The 12,203-nt window shown below is 41.4% G+C and overlaps 1 protein-coding gene and 1 long non-coding RNA gene across 3 annotated transcripts in view; one reads left to right on the forward strand and one right to left on the reverse strand.

Moving 5' to 3' along the window:
• LOC307117007 overlaps positions 1-12,203 on the reverse strand; it is a 31,667-nt gene that overhangs the window by 2,738 nt on the left and 16,726 nt on the right. The window lies entirely within an intron of this gene.
• The window catches only part of wnk4a (WNK lysine deficient protein kinase 4a), an 88,135-nt gene continuing 83,419 nt past the window's right edge, over positions 7,488-12,203 (forward strand). Inside the window, exons 1-2 of one of the 2 annotated variants that reach the window (XM_079801621.1) lie at positions 7,488-7,597; positions 7,787-8,431. In XM_079801621.1, the coding sequence (XP_079657747.1) occupies positions 7,814-8,431 (618 nt within the window). In that variant the 5' untranslated portion in view covers positions 7,488-7,597; positions 7,787-7,813. Of the gene's footprint in view, positions 7,598-7,695; positions 8,432-12,203 lie in introns of those variants that run through there. The other variant, XM_079801622.1, reaches the window with a different exon arrangement.

The following is a 12,203-nucleotide window of genomic DNA, read 5'->3' on the forward strand; positions in this document are numbered from 1 at the left end:
CAGTGTTTGGGTAGTTTTTGTATAACCCTGATCCTGGGTCAGACGTAACAACCCAGGGTTTGAGTAGTTTTTGTGTAACCCTGATCCTGGGTCAGACGTAACAACCCAGTGTTTGGGTAGTTTTTGTGTTACACAGATCCTGGGTCAGACGTAACAACCCAGTGTTTGGGTAGTTTTTGTGTAACCCTGATCCTGGGTCAGACGTAACAACCCAGTGTTTGGGTAGTTTTTGTATAACCCTGATCCTGGGTCAGACGTAACAACCCAGGGTTTGAGTAGTTTTTGTGTAACACAGATCCTGGGTCAGACGTAACAACCCAGTGTTTGAGTAGTTTTTGTGTTACACAGATCCTGGGTCAGACGTAACAACCCAGTGTTTAGGTAGTTTTTGTGTAACACAGATCCTGGGTCAGATGTAACAACCCAGTGTTTGGGTAGTTTTTGTGTAACACAGATCCTGGGTCTGACGTAACAACCCAGTGTTTGAGTAGTTTTTGTGTAACGCAGATCATCGGTCTGACGTAACAACCCAGTGTTTGAGTAGTTTTTGTGTAACGCAGATTATCGGTCTGACGTAACAACCCAGTGTTTGAGTAGTTTTTGTGTTACACAGATCCTGGGTCAGACGTAACAACCCAGTGTTTGAGTAGTTTTTGTGTAACGCAGATCATCGGTCTGACGTAACAACCCAGTGTTTGAGTAGTTTTTGTGTAACCCTGATCCTGGGTCAGACATAACAACCCAGTGTTTGAGTAGTTTTTGTGTAACCCTGATCCTGGGTCAGACATAACAACCCAGTGTTTGAGTAGTTTTTGTGTAACCCTGATCCTGGGTCAGACATAACAACCCAGTGTTTGGGTAGTTTTTATGTTACACAGATCCTGGGTCAGACGTAACAACCCAGTGTTTGGGTAGTTTTTGTGTAACCCTGATCCTGGGTCAGACGTAACAACCCAGTGTTTGGGTAGTTTACGTGTAACACAGATCCTGGGTCAGACGTAACAATTCAGTGTTTGGGTAGTTTTTGTGTAACCCAGATCCTGGGTCAGACGTAACAACCCAGTCTTTGGGTAGTGTTTGTATAACCCTGATCCTGGGTCAGACGTAACAACCCAGTCTTTGGGTAGTGTTTGTATAACCCTGATCCTGGGTCAGACGTAACAACCCAGTGTTTGAGTAGTTTTTGTGTAACCCAGATCCTGGGTCAGACGTAACAACCCAGTCTTTGGGTAGTGTTTGTATAACCCTGATCCTGGGTCAGACGTAACAACCCAGTGTTTGAGTAGTTTTTGTGTAACCCAGATCCTGGGTCAGACGTAACAACCCAGTGTTTGGGTAGTTTTTGTGTAACACAGATGCTGGGTCAGACGTAACAACCCAGTGTTTGGGTAGTTTTTGTATAACACAGATGCTGGGTCAGACGTAACAACCCAGTGTTTGAGTAGTTTTTGTGTTACACAGATCCTGGGTCAGACGTAACAACCCAGTGTTTGGGTAGTTTTTGTGTTACACAGATCCTGGGTCAGATGTAACAACCCAGTGTTTGAGTAGTTTTTGTGTTACACAGATCCTGGGTCAGACGTAACAACCCAGTGTTTGGGTAGTTTTTGTGTTACACAGATCCTGGGTCAGACGTAACAACCCAGTGTTTGAGTAGTTTTTGTGTTACACAGATCCTGGGTCAGACGTAACAACCCAGTGTTTGAGTAGTTTTTGTGTTACACAGATCCTGGGTCAGACGTAACAACCCAGTGTTTGGGTAGTTTTTGTGTTACACAGATCCTGGGTCAGATGTAACAACCCAGTGTTTGGGTAGTTTTTGTGTAACACAGATGCTGGGTCAGACGTAACAACCCAGTGTTTGGGTAGTTTTTGTATAACCCTGATCCTGGGTCAGACGTAACAACCCAGTGTTTGGGTAGTTTTTGTGTAACACAGATCCTGGGTCAGACGTAACAACCCAGTGTTTGGGTAGTTTTTGTATAACACAGATGCTGGGTCAGACGTAACAACCCAGTGTTTGGGTAGTTTTTGTATAACACAGATGCTGGGTCAGACGTAAGAACCCAGTGTTTGAGTAGTTTTTGTGTTACACAGATCCTGGGTCAGACGTAACAACCCAGTGTTTGAGTAGTTTTTGTGTTACACAGATCCTGGGTCAGACGTAACAACCCAGTGTTTGAGTAGTTTTTGTGTTACACAGATCCTGGGTCAGACGTAACAACCCAGTGTTTGGGTAGTTTTTGTGTAACCCAGATCCTCGGTCTGACGTAACAACCCAGTGTTTGGGTAGTTTTTGTGTAACACAGATCCTGGGTCAGACGTAACAACCCAGTGTTTGGGTAGTTTTTGTATAACACAGATGCTGGGTCAGACGTAACAACCCAGTGTTTAGGTAGTTTTTGTATAACACAGATGCTGGGTCAGACGTAACAACCCAGTGTTTGGGTAGTTTTTGTATAACACAGATGCTGGGTCAGACGTAACAACCCAGTGTTTGGGTAGTTTTTGTATAACAGATGCTGGGTCAGACGTAACAACCCAGTGTTTGAGTAGTTTTTGTGTTACACAGATCCTGGGTCAGACGTAACAACCCAGTGTTTGAGTAGTTTTTGTGTTACACAGATCCTGGGTCAGACGTAACAACCCAGTGTTTGAGTAGTTTTTGTGTTACACAGATCCTGGGTCAGACGTAACAACCCAGTGTTTGAGTAGTTTTTGTGTTACACAGATCCTGGGTCAGACGTAACAACCCAGTGTTTGGGTAGTTTTTGTGTTACACAGATCCTGGGTCAGATGTAACAACCCAGTGTTTGGGTAGTTTTTGTGTAACACAGATGCTGGGTCAGACGTAACAACCCAGTGTTTGGGTAGTTTTTGTATAACCCTGATCCTGGGTCAGACGTAACAACCCAGTGTTTGGGTAGTTTTTGTGTAACACAGATCCTGGGTCAGACGTAACAACCCAGTGTTTGGGTAGTTTTTGTATAACACAGATGCTGGGTCAGACGTAACAACCCAGTGTTTGAGTAGTTTTTGTGTTACACAGATCCTGGGTTAGACGTAACAACCCAATGTTTGAGTAGTTTTTGTGTTACACAGATCCTGGGTCAGACGTAACAACCCAGTGTTGGAGTAGTTTTTGTGTTACACAGATCCTGGGTCAGACGTAAGAACCCAGTGTTTGAGTAGTTTTTGTGTTACACAGATCCTGGGTCAGACGTAACAACCCAGTGTTTGGGTAGTTTTTGTGTAACCCAGATCCTCGGTCTGACGTAACAACCCAGTGTTTGAGTAGTTTTTGTGTTACACAGATCCTGGGTCAGACGTAACAACCCAGTGTTTGGGTAGTTTTTGTGTTACACAGATCCTGGGTCAGATGTAACAACCCAGTGTTTGGGTAGTTTTTGTGTAACACAGATGCTGGGTCAGACGTAACAACCCAGTGTTTGGGTAGTTTTTGTATAACCCTGATCCTGGGTCAGACGTAACAACCCAGTGTTTGGGTAGTTTTTGTGTAACACAGATCCTGGGTCAGACGTAACAACCCAGTGTTTGGGTAGTTTTTGTATAACACAGATGCTGGGTCAGACGTAACAACCCAGTGTTTGGGTAGTTTTTGTATAACACAGATGCTGGGTCAGACGTAACAACCCAGTGTTTGAGTAGTTTTTGTGTTACACAGATCCTGGGTCAGACGTAACAACCCAGTGTTTGAGTAGTTTTTGTGTTACACAGATCCTGGGTCAGACGTAACAACCCAGTGTTTGAGTAGTTTTTGTGTTACACAGATCCTGGGTCAGACGTAACAACCCAGTGTTTGAGTAGTTTTTGTGTTACACAGATCCTGGGTCAGACGTAACAACCCAGTGTTTGGGTAGTTTTTGTGTTACACAGATCCTGGGTCAGATGTAACAACCCAGTGTTTGGGTAGTTTTTGTGTAACACAGATGCTGGGTCAGACGTAACAACCCAGTGTTTGGGTAGTTTTTGTATAACCCTGATCCTGGGTCAGACGTAACAACCCAGTGTTTGGGTAGTTTTTGTGTAACACAGATCCTGGGTCAGACGTAACAACCCAGTGTTTGGGTAGTTTTTGTATAACACAGATGCTGGGTCAGACGTAACAACCCAGTGTTTGGGTAGTTTTTGTATAACACAGATGCTGGGTCAGACGTAAGAACCCAGTGTTTGAGTAGTTTTTGTGTTACACAGATCCTGGGTCAGACGTAACAACCCAGTGTTTGAGTAGTTTTTGTGTTACACAGATCCTGGGTCAGACGTAACAACCCAGTGTTTGAGTAGTTTTTGTGTTACACAGATCCTGGGTCAGACGTAACAACCCAGTGTTTGGGTAGTTTTTGTGTAACCCAGATCCTCGGTCTGACGTAACAACCCAGTGTTTGGGTAGTTTTTGTGTAACACAGATCCTGGGTCAGACGTAACAACCCAGTGTTTGGGTAGTTTTTGTATAACACAGATGCTGGGTCAGACGTAACAACCCAGTGTTTAGGTAGTTTTTGTATAACACAGATGCTGGGTCAGACGTAACAACCCAGTGTTTGGGTAGTTTTTGTATAACACAGATGCTGGGTCAGACGTAATCAAATCAAATCAAATCAAATCACTTTATTGTCACACAGCCATGTACACAAGTGCAACAGCAGGTGAAATTCTTGGTGCAGTTCCGAGCAACATAGTAGTCACGACATGACATGTACAACATTTAGAGCAGCATCAGATTACACTGATGCGCCCACAATTACTCACAGCACAGTAAACTCTACAATAAACAATAAATAATTTACACAATGTGAGTGTGGTTCTCACAGCTTTAACCAATATACACATACTTACAATATACATATACTTTAAACAATATACTTTAAACAATATACTTTAAACAATATACACACTAAAACATACATTAAACAATATACATTACGCTATAATAATAATAATAATATACAATGTACAGTATACATTATTATTCACAGTAGAGATCCAATGTGCAATAGTTGCTATATGATAAATAATAAATTATATAAATGTGTATATAATGTGTGTGTATCGACAGTGGGTTGTGCTGAGTGATATTCTGTCCAGTGTGTGTTATGATCCTGATGGATCAAGAGTTCAGGAGTCTAATTGCTTGTGGGAAGAAGCTGTTCTGGAGTCGGCTGGTGCGTGTTCTGATGCTGTAACAACCCAGTGTTTGGGTAGTTTTTGTATAACACAGATGCTGGGTCAGACGTAACAACCCAGTGTTTGAGTAGTTTTTGTGTTACACAGATCCTGGGTCAGACGTAACAACCCAGTGTTTGAGTAGTTTTTGTGTTACACAGATCCTGGGTCAGACGTAACAACCCAGTGTTTGAGTAGTTTTTGTGTTACACAGATCCTGGGTCAGACGTAACAACCCAGTGTTTGAGTAGTTTTTGTGTTACACAGATCCTGGGTCAGACGTAACAACCCAGTGTTTGAGTAGTTTTTGTGTTACACAGATCCTGGGTCAGACGTAACAACCCAGTGTTTGAGTAGTTTTTGTGTTACACAGATCCTGGGTCAGACGTAACAACCCAGTGTTTGAGTAGTTTTTGTGTTACACAGATCCTGGGTCAGACGTAACAACCCAGTGTTTGAGTAGTTTTTGTGTTACACAGATCCTGGGTCAGACGTAACAACCCAGTGTTTGAGTAGTTTTTGTGTTACACAGATCCTGGGTCAGACGTAACAACCCAGTGTTTGGGTAGTTTTTGTGTTACACAGATCCTGGGTCAGATGTAACAACCCAGTGTTTGGGTAGTTTTTGTGTAACACAGATGCTGGGTCAGACGTAACAACCCAGTGTTTGGGTAGTTTTTGTATAACCCTGATCCTGGGTCAGACGTAACAACCCAGTGTTTGGGTAGTTTTTGTGTAACACAGATCCTGGGTCAGACGTAACAACCCAGTGTTTGGGTAGTTTTTGTATAACACAGATGCTGGGTCAGACGTAACAACCCAGTGTTTGAGTAGTTTTTGTGTTACACAGATCCTGGGTCAGACGTAACAACCCAGTGTTTGAGTAGTTTTTGTGTTACACAGATCCTGGGTCAGACGTAACAACCCAGTGTTTGAGTAGTTTTTGTGTTACACAGATCCTGGGTCAGACGTAACAACCCAGTGTTTGAGTAGTTTTTGTGTAACCCAGATCCTCGGTCTGACGTAACAACCCAGGGATTGAGTTATTTATCGCAGGTTTTTTTCGCCCTCTTCAGGAGAGAGCAGTGCATGGTGTCAAATTGGTGCATGTCTTCAGTAAAATACAGGTTTGTGTACATTTTATTTAATCTATAAATTCGTTAATGTGCTTTAAATCGTTAAATGTTATATTAAAAACAATGTAAAATATGCTATATTGTAAAATATTATTGAAAATAAAGGAATTATCAGGCAAGTCAGTGGTTGTCGAGTTTTTTTTTTTTTTAGTTTAGAGGATTTAAGTTAATCCGTAGACATTAATGAATGTATAAATATAAAAAGCTAGTATTATAGTAAAATTGTATCAACTATATTGGGTTAAATCAACCCATTATGGCGGGTAAACCCAATTTGCTGGGTAAAATTAACCCAACATGTGTTCTGTCCTATGTTTACAATGCAGCCCTTTGGTTGAAAACAACCCAAAATTGGGTTGTTTTTAACCCAGTGTTGTTTTTTTAGAGTGAAGTGAATCATTCTGAATTAGTGAATAAACGTTTTTTTCTTTTATATATATATATATATATATATAAATAATTTTTTTATTATATTATTATATATATTATATTATATATTATATATTAAATTTTTTTTTTTTTTTTTTTTTTTTTTACCAAAAACATATGACTATAAATCGAATGAAATGAAGACCAACCAACACTACAAAATAATGCTGCCCCACCAAGTTTTAGAAATGCACCCCAAGTCACGCAATCCTAGAACCAGGCCTGATATAGGTACAGCTGCCATTCAAATTTTATGATGGGGGTTCCGTCGCGACAATGATCATATTTGGGCGGCCCCTAAAAATGTAATTTGTGCCGCCGCTCCCATTACGCGCATCACGCGCCGCGCGTAGGGCACCAAGTGCTCAGGGGTGCACCACTAGAAAATGCACCACAAAATGCACCCCCCCCCCCCCCCCCCCCCCTTGGGACTGGTAGTGGTGTCCGAAACCATAGTGGACATTATTGAGTGCACTCATACAATCCCACATTGCACTGCAATAACGAGTGTACAACTGATGCACACAACGGCTGTCCGACTTCACGCACTCGTTTTCATTCACACCTTCAAGTGAACTATATTAGTGGACTAACGTAGGGAATAGTGAATGAGGGTTTAGGAGGCGATTTCGGATTCAGCCCTAGTCACTGACGAACTCAAGCCTTCAGTGAAACCCAACGCTGCGGGACTCAGGTGAAGGGGGCGGAGTCAGCCGCTCACTCACTGTGAAGAGCTGTAGTGCACGCGCGCCTCTGCAGAATGCGCAGAAGCCGCGCGCGTGTGTGGAGCGACTCGAGTGTCATGTGCCGTTTCGATTCTGGAATAAATTCAGACTGCTCTAAATAAGGTAAATCTAAGTTTACTAGCCCGTTGTGTGTGCTATATTCCACATAAAGAACTATCTCTTTTATGTTGTTGTTGTTATCATAATTTGCAGTTGTCTCCTAAAAGTGGAGAAAAGACGCAATCCGGCACATAATGTTCTTGATGCATTGCGTTTAACGCGCGCGCTTGTTTATTTCTCTTTTCCATGCAGTTTGTGATGCTTTGAGCAGTCTTCATCATGTCTCACGCCGAAGTTGAGTTCGCTGGACGTGCTTTTCCAGGTTTACCTGTTGAGTTAGAGGAGGACTGTCTCCCCAGAGTGCCAATGCTGCGAACGCACTCCTTGAGCGCGAGGAGGAACTCATACGTGCTTCATAAACTCAGTGTGGATATTGACCCGCAAATATACACTGAGACACTGTCCAAAGCTCTGTCATGGTCTTCTGAAGACATCTTATTATCTCCAGAGAGAAGAACCGCAGAAGATAAAACAGACCCTCCATCTCCAAGTTCGCCACCTGTGGTCTCCAGCCCAGAGTCTTCTACCCCCAGCGCCAATTCAGAAGCTCCAGGGGACTGGAGAAGCTCCGTCCAGACGCCTCTGTCCCCTGCCCAGGATGCCAGTTCTGACTCGGACATTGAGGGCTCCAAGGTCGAGCATGTGGTACCACGGCGCCCATTTGTGAGCAGACTGGAACAGGATGAGAAGGAGGACATCGAGACCAAAGCGGTGGCCACCTCGCCGGATGGAAGGTATCTAAAGTTCAACATCGAAATTGGGAGAGGGTCGTTCAAGACGGTCTACAAGGGGCTGGACACAGAGACCACGGTGGAAGTGGCATGGTGCGAGTTACAGGTAAGGCCTCTTTCTTAAAAGGTATGGCAGTGTTTCGTTTATGAATAGTCATATATCAGTGTTGGCGGGTCTAATGATTTTTAGACCTGATGCACAAACTATCCATATACTTTATTTAAAGCAAATTCCAGACCATTCTTCTGTATTTGACCTCAGCATGGAGGCCTGGAAAAGCACATGTGGATGTTTTAGCTGCCTTGTGTGTTTTTGTCTTCATTTACTAAACAGAAATCTTAAAATAAGAGCCAGGAACCAAACCAACCCACTTCGAGATGATCTTGTAACATTTGATTTGAAACACTCATCCCATAAAGCATTGCAAAGACATAATCTACAATACAATATAAATGGTTTATTAAACATATAGTCCTTTATTATAAGTATAAAACATATCGACATATTGCAAGATCTACTTTTCTCAGAAACACTTTACAGGAAGTTCTAAAGTATTTATTAATCTTAATCTATTAATGCGTTAATAAATTTAAAATTTGCATCAGTTAATATTATGTAACGGATCTGAGTTAACATTAACAACGAGCAGATTTGTATTTGCTAATGTTCAATAAATACATACTTTAACAAATGCATTGTTCATTGTTAGTTAGTGCATTAACTTATGTTGACAAATGGGAATTTTTGGTAAAGCGTTGCCCTTTTCTCTTGTGCTGTGAATTTCACTTCGATGGTAATGGTGCATTTTCTGATTTGTGGGTCATTTTTAACTGGGAATTTGCCAGTTAAATGTTTTTTTATTTTCATCAAGTTGTAATCATGTTGAATTGTGCCTTGTGCAGAAGTGATTACTATCACGAAACAATCTCAGAGCTCATGGAAGGTTTATTGTTTCATTCAAATTAGAGCCGCACAATTCTGGATACATTGAGAATCATGATTTTTTGGTGTAAAATGGAGAGTGCGATTCTCCCACGATTCTGACAAACATTAGACAACTACAACATGCAAACTACAATGTTCATTGCTTTAATCTATTTGAAAAAGATATCAATTTGAATTATTTGAGTCGATGTCTCATTCATAAAGACCTGTTTCGTTATTGGACGAATCAGCATTTGTGAATACATCTTTTAAATGAATGATTCAATGACAAACACTTCTTTGTACACCTGGTATTGAGATGCGTTTTGGTCGATCGGATCACAAGTAGACGAGGGAGACACATTCCCGTTTAATCCGTCTCTTTTGTCCACTTTCAACCACTTCTGTCCTGATTTCTTTGAGGGGAGGGTCTATTGGCGGGTAAATGTATGTGTTTTTTCAGATCTTTTGATCTAATGGACAAAATAAGCTTGTGCAATGTACATATGAACACGAGAGCATCAGCTTTTGTTTCTGCTCTGACAGCCGCAAAACCTGTGTGTGTTAGAAATCAGGAATGGTGAGAGAACAGAGTCTTTCGTCTTCCCACAATGGTCACTCATTAGGTCAGTAGGCGGAGTCTTTTGTAACCATTAAAACCACTACACTAGGAAAGCAATCCGGTTGAATGCGTTTTCCAGTACTTCTAGAAATGGTCGAAAGCTCAAAAAGTTTTAGACTGCGGTTACACCTGTATTTAGAGTCATCCACTTGTGATCTGATCGACACTCTTATTTTGATCACTACCGAAGACATCAGTGTCTATACCCAAACTATAAATGTTAATCCCAGACAAATCAATATCTTGATGGAGAAAATCAATGGGGTTTATACTTCCGGAGCCCTGCTGGTTCAGTCAGGCTGTATATTTGTATCTACAATCTATGTGGGATCAGGTGCAGCGACTGTCCCACTGAACAAGACGCTCTCATCCATGTGCAAAAGCCAGTCTTTGCACTGTTTCTGTGGCGGGCAAAGTGTTTTTTTTATTTTTGATGTTGTACCTGAAGCTGTAGAGGGATTTGTCGAATCACTTGTCCAGGTTTGCCTATTTTCTCCTGTTTCTCTTTGACCTTCTGTCGACCAGCAGCGATCCTGCACGTCAGAGTCAGGCAGCCAGGCGGTCACTCTTTCCACACTTAACTGTGTTAGTACATGCCTTCCACACGTCTCTACGTTCATTCTCTCACAGCCTCATGTACAGGTACTAGTTTTCTCTCACAGTCCATCTGAGGATCACTGTTCGGGGTTGCTCTTTTAGAGCTCAGGAGACTTAGTGGAGATTTCTCTAGTGTTTTATTTTAATATCATCCAGTGTTGGGGAAAGTTACTTTGAAAAGTAATGCATTACAATATTGCGTTATTCCCTTAAAAAGTAACTAATTGAGTTACTTTTTAAGAAAAGTAATGCATTACGTTACTTTTGCGTTACTTTTTCTCACCTTGGCTGGGCTTGTTTTTGTTTTTGTTTATAACAAAAAAGTTATATTTTTGTGCAATGGTAAAGACCTCTTCATACCAAAATTGAAATAATACGCCCCAGGCTGAGGTAAAAATGCAAATTACAAATTATTATAATTTTCATCATCAAAGGTCAGCAGCAAGACATTGGTAAATTAAATATAAAGGTAGATTATGCATAGAAATAGTTGTTTTATTTAACATTTAATTATTGGAGGTTTGCATAGTATTCTGATTTTGCATTTGAATGATTTTATTCATTTTGAGGAGTACAGAATCTTTATTGTGCAAGTGAGATAAATAAATGCTCACATTTAGTCTGGAACTACAATAACCATCATGTTCACAACGCCTCTGCACTTATTTTTCTCAACATGGGGGCAGGAGAGCTGTCAGTCAAATTAATGTGAAAAAGTAACTTGTGTTACTTTTTTGAAAAAGTAACTCAGATATTTAGTTGCAAATGTGAAAAGTAATGCGTTACTTTACTAGTTACTTGGAAAAAGTAATATTATTACGTAACTCAAGTTACTTGTAATGCGTTACCCCCAACACTGATATCAACTTTGTTTCAGGTGTTTTCCTAAAATGCCTTAAAAACAAATGATACAGAGCTGCATGTAAAATGAATGCCGATTGCATAGTATGGATTATTTGGTTTTGGAAGAATTTGATGAGATTGACTTTTGATTGCAGTATTTTTTGGCAAATCTGAGATATTATTTAGATTTTTGAATCAGAAAACATGGACACTTTAGGAAAAGTGTTTGCTCTCCGTTTAGGGCCCTATCATACACCCAGCGCAATGCGACGCCAGGTGTGACGCAGGGTTTTTTGCTAGTTTCAGCCTGACGCAGTTCTCATTTTCACGTCCAGCGCCACTTTTCACCCATGGGCTGATGGTCTGAAAACGAGGTGTGTTCAGGCGCGTTGCTATTTTGAGGCAACAGAAAACGACTGCGCCATTGACCAACAATAACCTGGTCTAAAGTCAATAGAGCAGTATTTTTTGTGTTATTTAAAGGGCGTGTTAATAATATGAGCCAATGGGCGGGTGCATAACGCGTGTACACTCTGCTTATTACACACACAGGGACGCGCAGCAGCACACAAACATTTTTAAATATTAAAAATAAAACGTTTCCTCTCTGGAGAAGCATTCAGTCTTTCCGCTCACAAATTCTGCCATGTAAACAGCGAAACCGCCATGGCGTGAGCACAACTGGCTTTTAAAGGGAATGGGAGCTGAGACTCTGATTTGTTTATTGCATGTTATGCCCAAAACACACCCATGACTCCTTAAGAGACTAGGTACAACCATTTTGGACCATGTGCTGCATCCACAGTTTTTTTCCGTCATTTAACTAGCAAAAGTGGATTCGGACACAACATAAGTGCACCTGTGCCGTGAGCTTTAGACCAAGCACTCAGA

The sequence above is a fragment of the Gobio gobio genome, assembly GCF_949357685.1.
Source record: "Gobio gobio genome assembly, chromosome: 20".
NCBI lineage: Eukaryota > Metazoa > Chordata > Actinopteri > Cypriniformes > Gobionidae > Gobio > Gobio gobio.